At 38.6% G+C, this 24,112-nt stretch overlaps 1 protein-coding gene across 2 annotated transcripts in view; it reads right to left on the bottom strand.

Annotated features, from left to right (window-relative positions):
• Positions 1-24,112, bottom strand: part of SPOP (speckle type BTB/POZ protein) — a 68,646-nt gene that overhangs the window by 7,065 nt on the left and 37,469 nt on the right. For both annotated transcript variants that reach the window (XM_090291411.1, XM_090291412.1), the window contains 5 exons: positions 14,864-15,007; positions 14,076-14,197; positions 11,313-11,464; positions 11,061-11,188; positions 4,440-4,617 (listed from right to left, as the gene is read on the bottom strand). In XM_090291411.1, the coding sequence (XP_090147537.1) occupies positions 4,440-4,617; positions 11,061-11,188; positions 11,313-11,464; positions 14,076-14,197; positions 14,864-14,941 (658 nt within the window). In that variant the 5' untranslated portion in view covers positions 14,942-15,007. The remainder of the gene's footprint in view (positions 1-4,439; positions 4,618-11,060; positions 11,189-11,312; positions 11,465-14,075; positions 14,198-14,863; positions 15,008-24,112) is intronic.

The raw sequence follows: 24,112 nt of genomic DNA, 5'->3' as shown, positions 1-24,112 counted from the left end.
TTCAAAAGATATTAGTTCTCATTGTTCTTATCTCAGAAGGGTTATAGAATAAAAGGCACTAAATAAATACATGACAGAAGTTGAAGACTAAAGGGCTGGTGCTTTTAATACAGAGGGAAGGATCCCAAGCAGTGATGTGCTTAGAGGGTCTTCAGTGGGTAGACAGAAGCTGATGTTATAAGAATAAATAAAACCACCTGGGGAGAATAAGTAGAGTGAAAAGAGGACTGATGGGTGAAGAAGAGGAAGGCCACACATGAGAAGTAGCAAGAAAACTAGGAGAAAGGAGACAAATAATATATGAACTAAAGAGTTCCACAAATTTAAACTAGCAAATCATGTAACTCTGTAAAACTGCTTTCACTGCATGAAGGTGAACTGAGGATAAGTGGGAGGACAGTAGTAGAGACAGTGAATGTGCTAACATAAGAAACTTAGCTGTGAAAAAAAGACAGAGCAAGAGAGTAACTAGAGGGAGAAGCTGGAGCCTGTTTACAGGCTGAGGGTAGAGGCAATAGGAGAGAGATGGTGAAGATACTAGGTAACAGGGAAGAAGGGGCAGAGGAAGGCTTCTGAGAAGGGAGCATGGGATGGGAAACAGAAGTACAAAGTATAGCGTGCTTTGGGCACGAGGAAGAACACTCCAATGACTGAGAATGCAGGGAAAGTCCAGGCAAGGTAAGAGGCAACAGCTGAAGGAAAGGGCCTCAATCTTCTCTTGGAAGAAGTTGCAAGGTCATCTTTTAGGAGTTGTGGATTTAAGGAGAGTAGTAAAGCTTTGAAGTATCTATTGTTGAGAAAAAGAAAGGGAGCTGGCTAACTGTAGAAATAACACTTAGCAGTGCCGAGGGACTTAACTGGGCATGGAGTTGCTAACTTAAGAGCTGATGACTTTCTTTTCTTTTTTTAAATTATATTTCATTGACTATGCTATTACAGTTGTCCCAATTTTCCCTCCTCTGCCCTCCCCACCCAGCACCCCCACTCCTTCAGGCAATCCCCACACTACTGTTCCTGTCCAAGGGTCATGTGTATAAGTTCTTTGGCTACTCCATTTCCTATACTGTACTTTACATCCCCGTGGCTATTCTGTGACTACCTATTTGTACTTCTTAATCCCCTCACCTCTTCACCCATTCCCCCACTGCCTCCTCCCATCTGACACCATCAAAACACTCTCATATCCATGATTCTGTCTCTGTTCTTCTAGTTTGCTGAGTCTGTTTTTTTAGATTTAATTGTTGATCGATATATATTTATTGCCATTTTATTGTTCATAGTTTTGATCTTATTCTTAAATAAGTCCCTTTACCATTTCATATAATAATGGTTTAGTAATGATGAACTCCTTTAGTTTTTTCTTGTCTGGGAAGCTCTTTATGTGCCCTCTGATTATAAATATCTTTGCTGTAGGTCCCTGCTTTTCAGGATGTTGAATTCAACTTCTTGCCAATCCTTTCTAGCCTGCAAAGTTTCTTTTGAGAAATCAGCTGACAGTCTTATGGGAACTCCTCTGTAGCTAACTGCCTGCTTTTCTCCTGCTGCTTTTAAGATTTTCTATTTCTTTTTAACCTCTGGCATTTTAATTATGACGTGTCTTGGAGTGGGCCTCTTTGCATCTATCTTGTTTGGGACTCTCCGTGCTTCCTGGACTTGAATGTCTATTTCCTTCACCAAATTAGGCAAGTTTTCTTTATTTTTTCAAATAAATTTCCAATTTCTTGTTCTTCTCCTTCTGGCACCCCTATGATGCAAATATTGGACCTCTTGAAGTTGTCCCATAGGCTGCTTACAATATTCTCATTTTTTAAAAGACGATTTTATTTATTTATTTTTAGAGAGAGGGGAAGGGAGGGAGAGAAAGAGAGAAACATCGATGTGTGGTTGCCTCTTGCGCATCCCAAGTGGGGACCTGGCTGGCAACCCAGGCATGTGCTCTGACTGGGAATCGAACCAGCGACCCTTTGGTTCGCAGGCCAGCACTCAATCCACTGATCCACACCAGCCAGGGCACAATATTCTCATTTTTTAAAATTCTCTTATCTTCTTCTGATTGTTTTTTGCTTCCTATGTTACAAATCATTGATTTGATTCTCCACTTCATCTACTCTACTGTTGTTTCCCTGTAAATTATTCTTCATTTCAATTAGTGCATCCTTTGTTTCTGACCAGATCTCTTTTTTTTAATGCTGTTGAGGTCTTCACTAAGGTCCTTGAACATCCTTATAACCAGTGTTTTGAACTCTGCGTCTGATAGATTGCTTATCTCCATTTTGTTTAGTTCTTTCTCTGGAGTTTTAATCTGTTTTTTCATTTGGCCAAGTTTCTTTGTCTCCACATTTTGGCAGCCTCCCTTTGTTTTGTTTCTATGTATTAGGTTGAGCTGCTATGACTCCATCTTGATAACATGGGCTAATGTAGTAGGTGTCCTGTAGGGTCCAGTGGCACAGACTGATCTATCACCCAAGCTGGGTACTTGAGGTGTGCACTTTGTATGGGCTGAGTACACCCTCCTTTTGTAGTTTAGCCTTCGTTGCTGTTGGCAGGTCAATGGGAGGGATTTACCCAGGCCAGTCAGCTGCAAGGACTGGTTGTGACCCCTGACCACCAACCTCCACCCTCCACCCTCCGTGGAGAATCAGCTGTGCAGGGACAGGGTGGTGGTGCTCCAACATGGTCTGTAGCTATACACTGGGTGCGCAGGCTCTGGGGTTTCTCAGGTGGTGCAGGCCAAGGTCATCCCCACCTGTGTTCTGCCTGGGGCCACCCAGCATGAGTTATATAGCAATCTGAGATGGCTGCTACTTGTGCTGGGCTTAAGGATTCCCAGGTGAAGCCAAGGTTCTAATGCTGGCTGCTTCTAATGCCAGGCCTGGTGCCGTTTAGCAAGAGGTACAGGGGCTGAGGGCTCAATAAGGCCAGCTGTTGCTTGTATGACAGGATTTAGGAAGTTGTGAAGCATGAGCCAAGACCAACCATTCCTATGGAAAAGTCACGGTTAACAGTTTGGGTGGGCCCCTAAGTTGGATGGGATGAAGTCTCAGGGGATCTCCAGAGTGGGTCAAACAATGTCAGCCAGGTTGATGGAGTCTCAGATATGGCACCAGCCTGCCAGCTCTGTGGCTCTGTGGGTAGAGGGCTCAGAAAAGGGACAGTGGCCTCTGACCACCTTTCTGTCGGGGAGAAAGCTATCCCCAAGCTCCCACCTTGATGCCAGACACTTCAGTTCCTCCCTATATGCCACTGGTGGCGTTCAGGCTGCTACCCCAGTGCTGACGCTCAGAGGGAGTTAGTCTAAGTCATGTGTGGGTTCTTTAAGGGAAACTGCTTGGGACTCCAACAGTTTCTTCCACTGACTCAATCCCCACTAGTTTTTTGCAGCCAGAAGTTATGGAAACTTCCTGGCACTGGAATCCTGGGCTGGGGGGCCTGGGACTCCTTGCTCCTGAGATATCCCTCCTGAATTTTTTTCCAGCACACGTGAATTTGGGACCAGCCCATTCCACATTTCCACTCCTCCTACCAGTCTGGATGGATGTGGTTTCTTTAATTCCATAGTCGTCAGACTTCCATTCAACTAGATTTCTGATGGCTCTGAGTGATGGTTGTTCTATGTTTTGGTTGTAATTTTGATGTCCTGATGACTTTCTTTAGCAAAACGTGCTAACATTTAGTTGAGAGAGGTTTTGCCAGGTGTGTATTTTAGAATAGAGAGAGCTGAGAGTCTTGGTAAGAAATCTGTTGCCTAAAGGTTCATGCTATTTCCTTTTATGTGTTAGGGCCTAAATAGAAGTTTGTGACTGACTGCTATGGTTTCACGTGAGGTAAAGTCAGTCCTATCTCATCAAGTCCTCCTCTGTGTTAGTCTTTCTACTCTTAAAGACATCACATTAAAAAATTAAATTATCCCTAATGAGAGACATTAAATGCTAAGGAATAAGATTTTTGTTAGGTAGGGTTGAGCTTTGAAGGACCACAAATGCTAGAATGAGACCTGGGCCTCCACATCACTGGCATAATCTCATTCTTCTGATGTTTATGTGGAAGAGAGGGTTGGCGACTTAGCTAGATGGTGGTTTAGTTCTGAGTCCAAAATCCTCTCTGTCACATCCTAAGTACCTGTCTAGGGACTAATGCCTGATCTTAATCTGTGTTTTGACATCTGTTCTCTAGGTGCAAAGGCATTCAATACCTATCATCATCCATTCCTTGAAAATGGTGGCTTAAGGCCACTACAGAGAGAGAAAACAGAAATATCACTTTCATGGAGAGTTGCCCTTTTAGTTATGACAAGTAATGTTACCACAATATAAAAATATATTTAGTTGCAATTTTGGGGGGCTAGTTCAAAAGGTTGAAGTTATCCAAAAGGTGATTATGCAGTCAACTGTTTTTCCTTGTTTCACCAAAACTAACGCTCCCCATGAATAAATACTAACCTGCTAAGATAGCTTTGTGAGCCTGGAATTCCTGGCCAGCAACACACAAACAACAGTCTGTGAACCGGGAATTCTCCCACAGTCCTCCTAACTCATCGGCCAACCGGCACTCGGGAACCTTCACCATATTCATGGTATTCTGGCCAGAAATGTTGACAGAATCTTGTACCACGCTCACCTGTGAAAGACAAGGAAACACAGTCTAAAGCTTTTGTTACCAAGAATTTTCTTCCCAACAGGGAGATGATTTTTACCTCATTGATATAATACATTCAGATATTAAGGTTAGTCATATTCTCTTGAAACCACCTCCACAAATCAAGGCTTCATCCTGTGGATCAAGTAACTCCCAACCTATCACAATCATACTTAGTCTACACCACCTCAGGAAAATGGGGAGTAAGCCCCACAGATCTTCTCCTCCAACTTCCAATAAGCTCCACCTCCCCTTCCCTGCAAACCTGGGAGAAGCCATCAGAGGAAAACTACTGACAGAAATAAATGTTAAACCTCAAGTATTTACCTTATTCTGCCTTAAGTAAAAGGTTAACTACAAAGAACTCCTATAGAAACTACCATTTAAATTAAACTCTTTAGAGAGAAAAATCTAGCATGCCTAAAAGCACTTCACTTAACTTCAGTTAGGTGTGGACGATGAAAATAAAATGCAGCTTCTGTAGGGCCTGATAAATAATTACTACTTCCTCACCAATGTTAGTTTTAACAAACAGGACTGGGGTTGGAAGATCATTCTGTAGTGATGACTGAGTGGGTACCACACACCACCTACACCCACACTCAGTAGTCTGTGACAGTGACACACAAGGCGGCCGGCTGCAGCCAGACATGCACGCACAGCTTTGGAACAGAACGATGAGAACAGGTTTAAATAGGGATCCAACCTGCCACCACGGCTGCAGCAGCAGCATGCTTTAACCAGCTGAATTAACAGTTCAGCCTAGTTAAAAAAACCAAGGTAACTTCTAGATGGGTCAGTGAACATCAGGTAAGTTTGTTAGTATACCGAATACAAGGATTTATAAATCATGTAAATTATAAAATAAACGTAAGCTACCAAACTGAAGCTAAGATCAGTCTTCTGCCTAACAACCACGGCTATGCTTCATCTCCTACATCATATCAGGTTGGAAATGTTAAAATCAAAGCAACATTCATAAACCTTGAGCATCAGCTCCACACTCTTGCTATTCCTATGAGTTAGATGAGAAAGACAGCTTAGGAACTCCCTAAATGACCTAAATTTCTTTTAACCTTCAAGATGAAAATCATTACCTTCAATGCAATCATAAACCCTGAGAAAGTTAATGCCCCATCCAAATGACCCATAGTCCCTTCTGTGCAGGAGTGAGATACTAACAGGTCAAAAAATTTATTCATTTGTTTAAAACGGGCTGTTATAGTCTTGAGCAATGAAGCAGCCAAGTTAATCAATTATGAATGTACTTAGCATCAGCAGCACATTTATCAGCGCTAGATCACAACATTATTTTAACAGCCTGAAACCCAGCACAAACTACTTGCACAGAGATTTTCTCTTGTCCTTTGTAAGATCTCTAATTTGGTTCAGCCATTCTTTCATATTAATACCTTTACTTCTTTGATATAATAACAAAAGCACAAAAGCAGAAGTAGCCTGTTTCCAGTTACAGCTTCAAAATACAGCTGATTTTTTTTTTTTTTTTTTTTTTTAAGTAAAAGACCAAGTAAATCAAGCCAACTTCCTCATAGAGAAAGGCAGAAATCTCTTGGGATGACCAATGAAGGGACTGGAGAATGCTTTTGGCACTAGGTCCTAAGCCTGAATTAAACCAGGATGACAGGAGCCCAAACTCATTAACACTTGATGGCAATTTACTAGACTGGGTAAAATGAATTGGCAAGAGATAAGGTGAATTTCAAACTATGGTTACCAGTAGACCTTCTGCTGGTTAAATGTATGCTTGGTATGAGTGGGGGCCCAAAATTGTGACTCTTCTCTCAGGAACGATTCCTCTCTCTAGACACAGATAGGAACACAGCAGGAAGGAGAATGTACCTTTGCCGTCTGAGCCAGACTTGTTCTGTAGATATATGGATGCCTGGAGTCTCCAGAGCTCTGAATGTCTGGCACCTCTAACCAACATTAAATATGCTTAATTAAAAATAAATTTTAAATGGCATTCACAAATGAGTCTTCAGAGCCCAAAGTTTTAACTTAGAAGGGGATTGTTTTCCTCTGCAAATGATGCTGCTAAAATGAAACCATTTTGAGAAAAACTAAAGATTTTTTTTTAATGCCTACAGAATTGACTATGGAGACTCATTCAGAATTATAGCTGTGAAGATGACGTGACTGTGACATTTATGTCGTCTTACAAACGACTGCATGAAAATGTCTCAGGAAGGCTCTATAACCCTCTAAATTCCAAGCTGTAAAAAGGCCTCACTTTTAAAGTCAATTCCTTTTCTTAAAAAATTTCACAGAAGACTAAAGACTGTGCCAATTTTTGTACAATTAGCTAAACATAAAAATTCAAAATAAAACTAATGGAAATACATTTTTAAACTTTTATATAATTAAAACAATTGAGGGGGGGAGACTCTACATATAGATTGTTCATAGCAGCAGCACTATTTCTAATCAAAAGACTAGTAACAATCTCAACACCCATCAACAAGAGAATAAATAAACTGTTGTATAGTCACAGAACTATTACACAGCACTAAAAATGAACTATAGTTACCTCCACAATATAAATTTTAGAAACATAATGTGAAAAGAGTAAGTCCTAGATGACTCTATACATTCTGATACCATTTTTATAAAGCTCAAAATCAATTAAATGTAAAAAATATATTGTTCATGCATATAAATAATAAACAAGCAGATGACAACATACAATTCAAAATAGCTATTTAATAGCTTCTAAGAGGGGAAGACAACAGGTCTAAGGGATGGGGGGAAACAGTTTAATTCTAAGTAACTGGTGACATTGTTGGGTTGGGTTGTAGGTTTACTATATTACCCTATTTTATAACCTATAATAATGTTAAATAGTAAATCACCACTTCTGTAGGACAGAAAAAAATCAAATACTGGCATTTTCACACAGTTCAACTAATATAGCCATATAATCCATTAATAAATAAAAAAGAAAGAAATGAATAGACCCATATTTAAAATCTGGCAAAATCATATTCCCAAGCTATGAAGGGATATTTCTATGTTTGAGAAGGAATGTTTTAAGAGTTAACTATTTTATATTTCCTTGTGATATTTCATATTTCAATCATAATTGCAACATTAAAAACCTGGCTGGTGTGGCTCAATGGATTGAGCGCCAACCTGCGAACCAAGGGGTCGCTGATTCGATTCCCAGTCAGGGCACAGGCCTGGGTTTCAGGCCAGGTCCCAGTTGGGGGTGTGCAGTTGGGGGCATGCGAGAGGCAACCACACATTGATGTTTCTCTCCCTCTTTTTCTCCCTCCCTTCCATCTAAAAGTAAATAAATAAAATCTTAAAAAAAAAAAAAAAAAGAAGAAGAAAGAAAAGAAACACTGGAATCCACTACCTATCAAAGGCATATATACAATGAAGGTGGAATATATGCATCTTTATTGTTAACAGCTACTTGTTTTCAGTAAAAAGAAATGGAGAGAAGTGTCAACAGGAGCTAAAATATTTCAAGTAGATTTTCTGTGGTCCAAGTTATTAAAGAGAAAAATAGAAGTGTAAAGCTTTCATGATTCTATTTCATTACCAAAATAAATACTCTCTGTTAAGAAAAGTTGTAGAGCTCCTGTTTCCCTGCGTGAATGGCATTCAGCTCCACTTAGAGTGGCAGAGCAGACTAGAGACAGAAAATGGAAAGATGACACTAATTTGCTGCACAATGTCAGGAAAAAATTACCTGATCTCCCCAGGCACTGCTTTTCTCCCCAGGAACATGAAATGAAGATAACAGAACTAACCTAGCTCAAAGGATTGTGAAAAGAGACAATTCACGCCATGCTTTGAAAATGCTTCCAAATACATTAGCTAAGCAATGTCAACTTGGAAGAACCGCCACATTTCCTAATAGCAGAAACATCACAAAGATTGAAAGCGAACTCAGTGCGGCACATTATAAACAAGCCACCCATTTGGCATTTTCAGAGTTTGCAATCTAATTTCATTTAAATATTCATTAACAGTAATACTACTGAAATAAAGCCCAAACACACAAATGAGTGATTCTGTCTTGCACCTTAGAATTCCCTCTTGTGGCCTCTGGGAACATCCAAAAAAATTAATGAATTTATGAACAACTACACTTATTGCATCACAATAGGACAGAAGTGTCTGAGCCAAAGGCTGAGTGAGGAATGGAGCAGTGGGGTATTCATAATCTAAATTTGTATGTGGACATCAACTTCATAAAAGCCTCTAAATAATAATAAAAAAAAAAATCTAACTAAACCAATATTAAATAAAATATAAATATGAACTAAAATAAACTTGTGTATATATTTTCCATAGATAAAATGGAGCAACAGGTCAAAGGGACAGAACTCGCACCAAAGAATGATCCACCTTTGTCAAGCGCTAAGGACTCAAGATGAGCTGCAGACATTTTAAAAGCCCACACATCAAACACACCGCCCCACGCAACTGTCTTGCAATGCTGAATGCTACTAAGTCCACAGAGAGGCTTGGAACAGAAATGAGTCTCACTAGGCACAAGCCCAAGTATGAGAAGCAACACTCAGCACCTGTGGCCAACAGAGAAGTGTGAGGAACAGATGGCATACCTGGTCCGATGGTAAGAAACCGATGGCATCAGCAGAACCCAGCAGACGTTTCCCTGTTCAACATCCCCTCCTTTCCAAAGTGTCATCTCACTTCCCTCCTAAGTCAGTAAGGCGAATCTAAACTTAACCACAGGATTTCTCCTAAGAGAATTTTCTACAGGGAAGCGAAGGGGGAGAGTGCGCCTTAGTCTTAACCACAGGACGAGAGATTGCCAAGTGAGGACAGGATGATTAGTTTCCAAATCAAGAACATCAATACAGGGGTTGGAGCAGATTGGGGGTTGGGGGAAGCATATGAGAAAAAACTGGATGGACCCACCGTGGTCTTGAAAATGCTACAATAAAGGTTATGGCATAGCCTAAAACACCGGATGCAATGTCTAGAGGAATTATCTTTCTTCAGAAAACAGTTAAGACTGGCTTTCACTTCCAACAGAAATTAGAATTTTCCACTATTGTTAAATTTTTCTGAAATTTAGGTCTTTAAGATAGGTGAAGATTAAGTTGACGGACTCTTTACGTAATATCTAACCTCACACAAAACCACCTAATTGTTATCATTTCTTACTTGGTTAACTGAGTATGTAACTAGTTAGATAAACATGGAAATCAAATTTCAAGTTCATCAGACAGAAAGTAACTGCAACAATTTCTGCATTTATCTAGATGTCGTCACATTAGTATTTTCTCCTTTTATTTAGAAATTAGAAAGAAGAGAAGGTAGCTATTATGCAAACTGCATTTTCTGTATTCAGTGTGGTAGTACTTTAATAAACTAACCTCCAAAACTTTCTAACCACCAGGGACTATTCTGTGGAAATAATCAATGAGCTGTTGACTCAAAAAAGAAACCTGCTACTACAGGCCATACCTCTTCTACAAAAGGACAAGATTCCTAAGGGACACTCTTCCTGGCCGCAAAGGAATTGTCATTAACTCACAGGGTGAACCTATTATTGTAGGGAACTTGCCTGCACCCTGCCCAGGAAAATACAGTGGTTATTCTCATCAAATGGTGCTTCCTCAGGAGGTGGTTCCTTTACTGTACAATGTATAGGAAACAATGACATCTGAGCTGACTGGAGGTTTTATTTATTACACTGTAAGCTTATGAGTATCTATAAATGTACCAATAACAGCATGAAAAGACTTATTAGTACATACTCATTAAAGAAACCACTTTCCAACTCACTCTCAGTTTGGGAATTTTAATTTAAGGGTTCTCTTAAAAACCTGAGAAGGACCCTCCCAGCTGACTACAGGTAACTCTCAGCTAACTGAGCTAGAGAGCTCTACATAACCTTCACTCTAGAAGAGAGGGTTCTCACCTCCCATTTCACAATTACTCTAGCAAGACAAACTGGAGACATTCAAGTCCTGGAAAGTCATCTAGGTCAAAGAGAGAAAAGAAAAGTGATCGATAGTCAAACATACGTGGACTTCATACTGCACTCACGGAGAAGCCATAAAGTTTAAGGAACAAATACATGTATGTATTTGCTGGCCATTCTCCTCAGCTTGGTGTGACAGGGCCTTCCAAATGCTATCAGAAAAAGCCTGCAATGAAAACGCCAAAATCCTGGCACAAGCAACTCAAAAATCATAAATACCAAGACTGTACACAATCTCCATTTTTAAGAACAGTAACAAGTGGAAAGCTGAGATGCCCCAAACCCTGACATCGTGGCAATTTTCGGTGACATAAATGACGCTGGTGCAGCACCACTCCACATGGGGCTCTTCTCACTCTCCACCCCTGGATGCAACACTGAAACGTGCCAATGCTGATCACAGGGAACTGCCAGTCTCACAGCGGGTAGAAGCACTCACCTCACAGAAGAGAGTAAGCTTGTCATCAGGAAGAAGCCCGTTGGCTTCATCCAAGAGAAAATCTCTACGGATGAATTTTTTGAATCCCCAGTCTTTGCCTTGCACAAACCTATATGCTCGTTGACTCTCTGAGGTGGGAAAAAAAAAAGAGTCATATTAAGGCTTACTCAAAATTCCAGACCAAATCTACAACTCGTCAGTGTATGAAGCTGTTGGATGTGAAAACGAAGAATTGAAGAAGAGAATATTTACCCATAGCTTTGGTTTCTTCTCCCTTGGCATTCAGGATGGAGAATTTGAATTTTGCCCGAACTTCACTCTTTGGACAGCTGACCAGTAACAGGTAAAGTGACAGGTAATCTTTGCTTTCTTCATCTAGCCCTTTGGGGTTTACTCTCAAACACCTGCCCGAAACAGAGAGGAAAAAAAGTGCTGAAAGCATCCACGCTTATATGCTGGGGAAGGGACAGGAGAGGAGGAGAACATCAGAATCAAGAGAGGGAGATGTTTAAAAAACAAGCAGACAAACCCAGTCCCCACAACCAGGAAATTCTGATTCAACAAAATGACTACTTAGGAACCACTTTTCTAGAGTCAACTTTTAAAAAGTAAATAACAAAAATAAAGGGATATTCTAGAATCTGACAACACACCCATTACATCTTTGCCTCTTTCCTCATAATCTCCCAAATCCTTCTTTTTACCCTTAAAATACTTTACTTTTAAAAACATTTTACTTACTTTTAGAGAGAGGGGAAAGGGAGGAAGAAAGGGGGGGGACAGCAATGTGCAAGAGATACATCAATCGCTTGCTTCTCGCATACTCCCAACTGGGGAACCTGCCCGCAACCCAGGCATGTGCCCTGATCAGGGATTGAAACAGCAACCCTTTGGCTCTCAAGCTGGCACTCAATCTATTGAGCCACAGCAGCCAGCGCTCCCCTTAAAATATTTTAAAAGTCAGGCTATTGTAACCCTTGATCTCAGGAGAGGCAGCCTCTAATTTTGTTGGGTCTGTGGTGAAACCATGAGAAAATAAGTGCCAGTAAGTCCTTTAATATCGCCCTGGGAGAGAAAAAGCATTCAAGAGAAATACGTGAATAGTATACAATCTTTTAAAGATATTTTATCAATCTGGCAATAATATTATAAGATTAAAATAAAGGAGGTAGTATGGAGGAAGCAGAGATAAAAGTAAACTCCCATTACACAGTATAGCTCCAAGCTATACAGTCAGAGATGCCAATCTGTTACCAATGAATCAAAACAAAATTCAGACAGAATTTAATAGGTTCAACTGAGTTAAGTTGTAAATGTCAGTTGAACTGCATGTGGTTCAGATCCTGCTTCTACCAGATAGGCCATATGTATCCTTAGGCCTTGCCAGTGTCACGACTCCTCTCTCAAACAGGTGGCACAATCCAGTGCCTCTCTAGGGAGTACATATGCCCCTTATAGCTTTATGCATTGTGCTAGAGATGCAGATTTAAATACAATGCCTAAGAATAAGCCTTCTCTCTCAGCTCCCCTGCTTAATGTGCACAGCCACCAAATACTAAGTAGGGGGTTATTTAACTTTTCAATGGGTTATCAGAGGTCAAAGCTGGTGGTTCACAGATATGTGTTCTGGTCTCTGCAGCGAGCACATGACTGTATCCTTAACTGTCTGCTCCTCCTCAAGAGGACACATGGTTTGGATGGGACTGACCCCTACTCAGATCGTTATTCCCCTGGCCAAGGGATCAAGGGAACCCAGATCTAAACCAATCAGTACATATTCTTGGCCACACAGTTCAGAGGAAGTTCAAAGACTTCTGTTGGACGATAGTGGGTTACACCCATTACCGATGAGAGTCATCCTTCAACCACAAGAGAAACTAGACTTGAGATCTCCAACAGTCCGGAGAGCAGGGGTCCTTAATCTAACCACTGGGCTGCTGGATCGAACTAAGCTTCAAAACCATCCTACACCCTAGGTATTCTAGTTACATAAGTAAATAAATATTTTTCAAAAAGCAGGCAATCTAAAAGTCAAGAGATTGTATGCTAATATCTAGATTTCTTGCTTTTCTTTAGCAATCAGAAAACCTGGTGACGGTCAGTCCTTGTTCACCATTGCTATAGTCAGCTGGATCTTGGTAACCAGCCCCTCCTTTAGAAGCACACTCGCTAGTTTCCCTAGTAGTCAACACACCAGATATGGATATTGTTTACACAGCAGGCCCTCTTTACTCATTTACATTACCCTATAGCCATTTGAGTTTGCAGATTCCTGAAATACTCATTAAATTAATTCAACAATTACATATTGAGTTGGGCAAAAAAAATTTTTTTTTCCATAAGATGGCTCTAGTAGCACTTAGTCTTCTTGAACTTCATTTGAAACAATTTTGCTAGATTATATTGTGATAGCTGTCATATCAGCGTGCATTTAAAAATAACTTATTATAACTGGTGAATTTTTGTGTAGTCATTTTAATAGTGAAGATGGAAGAAAATATGAAACATTTTTGGCATATTATATTATTTCAAGAAAGGTAAAAATGCAACTGAAACACACAAAAATATCTGTGCAGTGTATGGAGAAGGTGCTGTGACTGATTGAGCATGTCAAAAGTGGTTTGCGAAGTTCCATGCTGGAGATTCCTCACTGGACGATAGTCAATAGTCGGGTAGACCAGTTAAGTTGACAGCAATCAACTGAGACATTAATTGAAAACAATCAATGTTATACCATGCGGGAGATAACTGACATACTCAAAATATCCAAATCAATAAAGTTATTGGTGAAAATGAAAAAAGGGCTTTTATTTTACAGAAAAAAACACGGACTTTTTTGGCCAACCCAATAGCAAGAACCTAAATATACCAGGCACTGTTCTAGGCACTGGGGAATACAGTAGGTACAAAGTCCCTGTCTCTGAAGATCTTGTATTCTAGTCAGTCTCCCTGTGAAACCAAGTAAAACAGGCAACTTTTAGAAAAATTTTTATTGCTAGATGTAGTCTTCCTCACCATTTCAGTTTATCATTGGCTCCTGATGAAAATGTTGAACTTTTAATGACTTCACCCATTTCCTCCCGGCAAAAGCTAAAATTATTGATGGTCCACATGTAGGAGAATTTCACTACCTTGATCTGTTGATAGAAAACCAGGAAGCAATTAAATAGGAAGTGGGCAACCTAAAAAACAGGCTGAAGATCAGATCATTGTTTCCCCTCCTTCCCTCCCTCCGCAGAATCCCCAGAGGAAGGCAGCGCTGTTCGGCCAGCAGAGGCTCAGCTTTTTGCACTTTAGGTCCCTCATCCACATTTGAAGAAATCTCAGTGACCAGCTACTTCCATAACTTTTCTCAGCTTCTGAGAAATGCTGAATGGAAAGTGAGAAAAACATGGGCAGGGTTGAGAAAGCAGATGATAAAGCCACACCTAAAATGAGCAGAGGCTCAGAGCAATGTCGGACAGTTGAGATGTTGACACCGCACTACCTGGGGTCACAAATCTCAAACCTAGTATCCTTCTGAGCTGCCCAACAGAGGAACACATTTCCATCAAGGAGGATGTAAGTGGATCTAGTTTCAAAGATTCCCCGCTTTCAACCTCCAGTGAAAAACACTGGTCCAGGGTATTCAGATTCCACATGGAGAACCAAGGAATGGAAAGCTGACAAGTACCTTACCTATCGGCTACTTAGCAGTTATGTCCCAGAGAAAGAAAAAACTCAATGTAGAAAGGAATCTTGTTCCTTTCATGCCCCAAACCCTGCTGAGATGCAAGATTTGCAGGGTGAACACATGAACTTACCTGTGTGTAGCACCAGCTCTCAGCTACAGGGCCACTCGACATTTCTGCCGGAGGGGGAGGACTTGGAACCCTTGACATCGCCAGTTTGAAGGTTAAACGAGATTTCCGAAGTTAGGGGACAAAAACGTCTGTGCTCTCTTTACCCTGGTTGACGCAAGAAGCAAGAGAATTTAGATTAATGGCATATCATCCTACTATTCCTGTTTGAACTTCCAGAGACTGGAAACTTTGTTTCCGGCCTAGAATTCTCTACCCATATCACTCAAATGGCTGCTTACAATTCTGATCCCAAGTTTAAATGTAAACCTTGGAAATCAGCTAACTAACCTAGTCTCCTAGCCACAGTTACAGCACCCTATTTTAATCCTCTGCACAATACTTAACATTATCTTACCAAATGAATTTACTCAATGGGTATATGAAGTACATCAATGAAACGGCTGCCTGAAGATGAGACAGCACAGTGAACACCACATACAACTATGCCACTGGTTCCTTCTCTTGGGACAAAAATACTCTCCTCCTGAAGGAAAATGACCTTGTTGCCTCTCTACCTACTGTCTCATCTTCTTTTACACTTCAGTACAAACTGCTGAAAAGTCATCTCCTATTCCTCAACCCATTGCTAGCTGCCCTCTTGAAGGGCAACATGTACCCCTTTCTCAGATGTGTTCCCTTCTCTGCACCATTGGAGATCTTCCCCCACTTATACCCCATCACTATTCAATTTTTCAGAGTCTCTGTGCTCTTGGACTCTCTGTTTTCTGATCATTCTTCAATCTCTTTTGTTGGATTCTCTTCTTCCACTATTGTTCCCCATGGTTTAATCCTCATTTTCTCAATCTACATTCTGTTTCATAGCAATTTTATCCATCCCAACAGTGTCAAATTTCTGCCTTTACACAAATATTGCCCAAATCTCTCTTAACTCTGACCTCTCTCATAAGCCTCAAACCATTTTCAAATAACTGCTACACATTTCAGTAGGGTGTCCCAGTAGCAAGTCAAATTCAATTCAAAATTCTCCCCTACAAGGCCTTTCTAAACACAAAAGCCATTCACAATATTGGTGAATTTGGTAACAGTCTTTTAAGAACCATAAACAAAGCCAAAAAGAAAAATGTTTGCAACACATGACAAAAATCATTCCATTAATGTACAATTGATATATAAATTGTTTCTACAAAATCACTGGGAAAGGCCAGCTTCTACGAAAATATCATTCACAAAAAAGGAAACAAAATTGCTCTAAAACATTTTATACCTATCAGACCTGCAGTAAAAAAAAACAACCCAACCAAATCATGTATGGGGACATGGGAACTCTCATATGCAGTTGGTGGGAAAGTATATTTTGGATGGGAATTTGGCCATTTCTAGTGAAGCTGAGTATATGTGTACACCAAGACTCAGCAATTCTACTTTTAACTAAAGCACTGCACTAGAATAATGATCATCAATGTTAGCACGCATCAGAGGCACCTGATAAACAGAACCACCCTCAGAGTTTCTAAGTCAGAGGTTTGGAATAAGAAGCCTAAGAACTTGCATGTCTAACAAAGTTCCCAGGCGATCCTGACATGCTGGTCCTGAAACCATGGTTTGAGAACCCCTGCCCTCGAGAAACTGCATATGGGCACAGGAAGACACAGATAAGGGTGTTCAGTGTAGCACTGTTCATGACAGTGAAAAACTAGAAACAAACTGAAAATCCATTTGAAGGAAAAGCTAACTGAATTAGGTTGTTTCCATATAATGGGAAACTATACTAGATCTATACCACCATGGACATAAAATCAAACACAATGGTAATAAAAAAAGCAACTTTTGCAATGTCATGTGTAGTACATTTATACAAATTTAATTATATATTATTTATAGATATATGCATGCAATAGAAGTAACACAATGACAAGCTAGGCATCAGATTCATGACAGGAGAGCAAAGGAGAAGAATGAGGGTGGGAAAATAATAAAGAATATTTCAAGTTGAACTCTCATATTTCTTTTAAAATAAGGATGATCTGAGGCAAATATACAATACAAAAATGTCTCTTAGGTTTGGGACAACTACCTGAGTATGTACTTTCCTACTTTATTTTTTTAAACATATTGTATTAACTGTAGGAATAAAATAAGAATATGCTCCATTAAATCACACACTGCCTGGAGAAATTTCTTTCCTGAATACTGGTTTGTTCTTAGCTATGGACAGACAATATGAATCTCATCATGTTGCCCTCTTTGCTTGGCTACTAAGAAACCCTGAGGCAAATTTGTGGCCTATCTCTTGAAGCTATAGGTTATTCCATATGCTATATTCTATATAGGTTCAAATATTCATTCTATAATAGTTTTATTATTTACTTAATGTTGTTATTCCCTTTGCTATAATCTCTTCAACTTACTAGTATTTTAAAATATGTTAAGTATTTTTGGAAACTGCCTGAAGTCATTTGAAGAAAAAGGTATAAATAAATGAAAAAGATCACTTAACTCATACACAGTCACTAACCACTTATGTAAAAACTATGGAAGAGTAGTAATATTTCGTTGTACCCTCACAGAGTAATACCATATTACCAGGGTCCCCATTGGTTTTAAACACTATTCTACATACATTTACAACTAAAGTATCCCATGTAATCAAAGATGGAGTTAATAATCTTACACATAATGTGCTCTTTCACTTAAGCGAGCAACCCTGCGTTGGCATTTGAGCCTCTCTGGTTCATGCAATTCATGATTCTATGATAACATCAAGAGAGAGAGACCAAGTGCGATACTGGATCATCTATGATCAAAGTAGGCTTGCGCTTGATAGAAAACACATTCTCATAGAATTGTTTATTTGTCTCGTAGAGGCCAGAATGAAATTTAAAAACTCCTACTTAAAATTATCTTTTGGGCAGGTTGGCAATGAAGATGTGAGTTCTACACGTCAGTTAAATGCATAAAATCTGGCTCTGGAGGTTTTGGGTGAAGGCTCAGCTCTATACTGAGCAATCATAAAATACTAATTTGAGTTTGTTTTGAAGTTTAAAAATATTTCAAATTTATCTAACAATTAACAATTTAATAATTCTCTAAGTCTAAGAAAAGGACAAATTTTTAAAAGTTTATTTTAATGGCTTAACTGTTGCTACTGAACCATGGTCCATTATTACAAGCAGAAAGGAAAAATACTACTTTGGTCTTGGCCATTTTTTTCCTTTTTTGCTTCTCATTTTGTAGCCAAGGTTCTTTTTTGTTTTGTTTTTTTAATAATATCACCATTCTTCCCATTTTTTAAAAAAAAGTTCAACCCAGCATCTAGGAAAACTGGAGAATAAGCCTTAGACGCTAAGGAGCTCTAACCACACAACCTGCTGAGAAGGAAATTGACTAGGATAGTACAAGTCTAATTAATTTCACTCATAGCAGGCACCATGGGCAAAGGGTAGCCTGGTGTTACATGAACTCTCTAGCGCTTCATGCCAACTGCTGCAGATACCCAGCAGAAAAACAATTTTAGAAAAGAGGTCTACTTGAGGGTAATGGTTTGAAAACCTTTTTAGGAGACAACTAGCCCCAAAATACGAGTACATTGTTCTTGACTTCAAATAAGTTAAAACAAACTGTCCAAGTTGCCAAATGAGAAATGTATTCTACAAAGCTTAGTAAACTTCCCAGTATGTTAACAACCTCAAGGCTGAACATATCTGTTACATACCACCATATATTTTCTTGTTCACTGTATTAAAGCCAGACCTGTGAGGCTACACATACCTTTTCTGAAGACATACCCAGAAATATACTTCAAATATCAGTGGACTGTAATACTGCTCACTGCTCAAATCCCAATGAAGGCAGTGGCAGTTGGTAACTATTAGCAACTAGTAACAATCTCTAACAGAATGTTCCAAGCAGGTATTATGATGTAATGCTTTCGATGGACCCTACACAGTGCACGGTCTCCTCTACATGCTTTTATGCTTATGAACACTTCTACTGCCTCTAACAGACTTTTAAAAGGAACTTGCAACTATTCTTTGTATCACCTTTACCACCCAGCACAGCCAACCCTGAACAAGGCATTCAGCAGAAATACTTTGATGATTGAAACATTTATGCCGCTGCATTCAAGTTCATTAACTTTTGTTTGCTTCTTTCACATATCTCTAAAAGAGACCTTTGAACAGTGCCGAGTATATTAGATTTGCAATGGAATGAAAATCATTAATTTGTTCTTTCAGACAAGGTATAAACAAAGCCAAAAACTCCTAGCTGGGCACTCTCAAGTTTCAGCCCTGGTTAAATTTGAATTTTTCATCCAGTATTATTAATTAAGTGTATCTTCATTCTACATGCGGAGAAAGACATTATAATTTCTTTCACTTTGAAAACACAAATCAGTAATTTGAACTAAACTCTTACATAATCAGGATTCTTTCAGGATAGAATATGAATTCCCTGTACAACAGGGGGAAGTGTTACAGTAGTTTAACCTGCAGTATATGCAGAGCTAAGCTAGCACATTCTCTGAAAAGTGTTACATAGACAACGTGCGCAGTTATTTTTTTATCCTTCTTTTATTCTCTATAAGCATTCCTCCACCTGTGATCTAATTCAGTCATCCAGAGATTTTTTTTTTTTTAAATCAACAGCAGCCACATCACACACATGATATAGTTAGCCTTATACCCACCAGCTTTAAAAATTACAGGAATAAGGTTGTAGATATATTAGATTGAACCATGCAATTTTCCTGTAGGCCATATATCAGCAATTTCATGTGGTTCAACATAACATAATATACAAACATGAGCAAGCTAGATGGCTGGGAACGTAGCTGCTTGCCAAAGAATGTTTGTTAGGGACTTTTTAAAAGCTTATCACTTTCTTTTCTTTTGATTTAAAGACCTGTACAGTTTCCAAGTAAGGAAAAATCCCAATGTCATAACTATTTTAAACCTGACAGATGTTTGCCATTTTCCAAAACAGAAGAAGCCAAAAAGACTGAGAGAGAGAGAGAGAGAGAGAGAGAGAGAGAGAGAGAGAACAGTGAACTACAGAAAGATTTGGGTATACACTCATTTTTGAGTAACTGATGTGATTTCAAAGGAGCATTTGTGTTTCTTCTGTTACAGTGCCTTCAATTGTATACAACCCAGGAGGTAGTAATTCTTTCTCATTACTCTAGGGGGAGATTATTTTAGGTCATACTGACTTTCTCTGTTGCAAGGTTTGAATGACTTTTGAATATTTGTTATGGGTAAACTTTTTTGTAGTTCAGTCTAATCTAACCAAATACTTTTTAAAACACACTTTTGTAAAACTTAGAGATACTTCTTAAAATAAAACTAAGAGCAATCAAAGAGAGATCTCAATCAGCAAAGGGAAGTTTGGGTTTCTCTTATGTCCCTTACCAGGTTCATGCTTTATAAAATTTGTAAGTTAAAGATAACTACTTTTTAAAAATTGAGACATAACTTGACAAATAACATTATTTTTTAATTCTTTAAGGGAGGGATTTAGTATTGAGTCTACAGATCAAGAAGAAAAAGTCAACAGCCTAAAAGAAAAATGGGCAATAGTTTACAGAAATATAAATATTAATGATTCTTAAATATGTGAAGGTATGTTAAACTCTCATTCATAATAAGATAAATGCAAATTAAACGCTCATCAAGTCACCCAGTGAGTTAGCAAAGATCAAAATGTTTGATAACACTTGCCCAGGGTAAGAAGAACATTTCTGATTAGAGCATAAATTGCTACAATTTCCATGAAGAGAAATGTATATAAGAATGAATAAGAATTGCATACCCTTTGATCCACCAATTCTACTTCTAGAAATTGACCCTATTGATAGATTTAATGTGACAAATATAAAATGTTTCTCATGACATTATTTGTAATCACAAAATGGAAATGACGTAAAAGTCCATCAACGGGGGCTTGATTAAATTATAACGCAGATAGACAACGTAATAAGCATCTGTTAAAAAAAAAGAAATAAGGAAGCTTATCCTACTTAAAGAGGCAAAAGTATTTGTTTTAATATATATTAAAGATATATACATATATCTTATTCATATATATATAAAATCTAAAGCTAGAGACACTGGTTACTGGTACTGGATACTTGGTTGGGAAGAATTTCAACTGTATTCCCTTTTTACTTTCTGAATTTTGGACTATGTGACTATATTATCTTTTCAAATAATAAAGTAAAAATATTTAACCCTGGTCAGGTAGCTAAGCTGGGTTATAGCTTTGTCCCGATAAGCCAAGGTTGGAGGTTCCATCTGGGGTTAGGGCACATGCGAGAACCAATTAATGAATACATAAATAAGTAGTACAAGAAATTGATGTTTCTCTCTCTCTCTCTCTCTCTCTCCCCCCTTTCCCTCCTTTCTCTGTCCCTCCCTCCCTCTCTCTAAAATCAATACTGTAAATAAGTAAAATGTAAAGGAACTAGCATTTACAAATAATTTTATAAGTTTTAAGATGGCTTATAAATCAGACCCTTATGAGAGACAAGACAGGAATTCTTCAGTGGCCGCCACTAGTATCCGAATAAAATCTACCTTCTGTCCCGACAGCCAAGTCCTCAGTGCACCTCCCTGACCTCATCTAACACTCACCCTTCTGAACCACCACGCTCAGTCGCTCAGGCCTTGAATTCTGTTTGGTGAGCACATCAAGCTCTTTCCTCCACCTGGAAAGCTCTTTCTACCCTCAGTTCTTTTCATAGCTGGCTCCTTCTTGTCCTTTAGATATCCAATCAAATGTAATAGCTTCCTGATCACCCAATGTGAAGCCCACTTCTAGCCCATCTCTTTCCCATATTACACTATTTTATTTTTTCTTTATTACCACCACCTGAAACTATCTTATTCTAATTTTTTTTGTCTATTGTTTTCCCCACTAGAAGTTAAGCTCAGTGATAGAAGAGCATCCCCACGTGCCTAATGGCATAACAAACACTCAATAAATATTTGTTCAATGGAATTGTTGTTGAATAACTAGACTCATAGTATTCTGGGATCATATTTTTCCTTAATGAGTGCTGGTTAAAATGTTAAAAGTTTAGGAGTTGATGAATGAATAACAGCATAGGAACCCAGGCATATTTTGAAAACAACACTAAAAAAAAATTATCAGTTCATCTCACTCCAATTTTTAAAAATTCATTTAATACATTCCAAAACTACACTCTTCTTTGATTAAAAAACAATCCAAGATAACTTGGGAGAAAAGGGCTAAATGAAAAGTTCCTGAACCCACAAGACAGCAGTAATAAGCAGACTTTCCGGAGTAAGTTGATCCCAGTTATAGAATGTACCATTACAGCAGTTGTGAGGAATTCAGGCTAGACCTCTAAGTTATTTCAAGTTAAATTCTATATAATAAAATTCCAATATATTGATAAAATGAGGTGGTTCCTTAGCATTTACTTAAGATTTGATCTATAATTTTCATACTATCTGACATGGGGTTTGATTCCCTTAAAATTGACATGCAGAGAAAAGATAATTAACATTAAATATATATATGTGTCAACATGTATATACATAAATATATTTTTAAAAAATCTTTAAAATATGTCTAGATACATAACAAAGTTTTTTCTCTACCAGGCTAAAATGTAGAATATATTTTCTGACACAGCTAAATATTTATCTGATTAAGAGTTAAACTGTTCTTGCAACTGCTGTATAGAAGGAAAACTTAGAAACAAGTATAGCATTATGTATGCATGTCAGTACCTTTAAGATTGTCCCAGTTTACAAATATCTCTTAGGCAAGCATAGACTCTAAAATGATTGTAAGGATTAGATACGTTCACAGTACATAAACGGGTTATTTTTCCTTCTTCTCCTCAACCTAAGTGTTATAAGACAGAGTTTTTATCAAATAGCCTGGCTAGTAAGTCTCATCCAGACAAAGTCAGGATGAACAGGAAGGTACATGAAAGAATCTCCTGTCACGAAAAGCAGTGGGATAACCAACAAAATGCTCCCACTGACTTCCATACCTCAGTGTATGCTGGCTGTTTACAGTCTTACTGCCCTTTTCTACAGGTTATAAATAACTACAAAGTGTCCCTGTCCCTGAGGAGACCTTAGCAGCCAGCTCAAAGGTTAAAATACGGAATAATTCTCACTTTGGATGCAACTTCTCCAGGTAGCAAAATAATCAAAAAGCAGAACAATATATTGCCAATTTAAGGGCTGGGGAATTGTTCCTCTCCACTGAAAACTATCCATATGTAACAGTTGTTGACACAGATATATTAGCATAATTCCCTTCCCCAAAAATATGTCCAGGGGGAATGTAATGCATTCTACACTCCAAATGTAGAGGTCTTTCCTGAAAAGAGGCAGGCAGATGCCATTCAATAGCCTTGTAGGATTGTGTCACCTTAGACCTTAAGAAGACTTTTTGAGTTTTGTTCTTGCTTTTTAATTTAGACAAAAATGACTACTGAACTAAATACATCTACAAAACAACACTGGAAAGAAAAAAAATTCCTGTCTCCACTTGGATGGAGGAGACAGCAGATAAACCATGGTTGCAAGACCACAGATTTCACAAGACCTGGCTTAACACCTTCAGTTGATGTGCTGCTACTGTTAATTACAGAACCCCCACTAGGAAAAAACAAAACCAAACCACTCCTCTAACTGCTTTTTTAAAAAAGGCAGAGAGAGTTCATCAGATTAAGCCTCTCCGCACATCACTTTCAAACTCCATCATTTGGGAGATGTCTGAAATGGAATGACATGAATCCAAATCAGCAGACAAATCTGATTATAAAGGGGCTAGTTCACTTCAAAGTGGGTCTCAGTTCCAAAGGAAAACACATTTAGAAATGAAGTTAGGAAAAACCAATCAGCAACTTCTCTTTTCACAAATCATGATAATGTGTTGATTCCACTGAAAGGCTTGGGAGAAAATCTCTAAGGCTACAAAGAACAAAGTTAGGAAAGATGAAGATTTTAACACATCCCACGTGTTATCAAAGTTTCTTCTCTAGGTTGAGAAAATTTATTGTAAAACAAGAGCTAGAACAGGATTTTTAAAAAGAAAGAGGGGGTGGGGAGAGAGGAGGAGGGGGAGGGGGAAGAGGGATTGGGGATAGAGGGAGAAAACCTTATGGCTAAGAAGATTCTATTTGTATAGAATTATATTCCCAAAATTGTTTTGAGATTTGAGAGACTTTTCATCCTTTCCTTTCCAGTACAGCTATGAAGAACCTTA

Source organism: Furipterus horrens, unplaced genomic scaffold (genome assembly GCF_987537825.1).
Source record: "Furipterus horrens unplaced genomic scaffold, mFurHor1.1.pri manual_scaffold_11, whole genome shotgun sequence".
Lineage (NCBI taxonomy): Eukaryota > Metazoa > Chordata > Mammalia > Chiroptera > Furipteridae > Furipterus > Furipterus horrens.
Note: the sequence above shows the minus strand (reverse complement) of the source record. Positions and strands in the feature narration are given on the sequence as shown.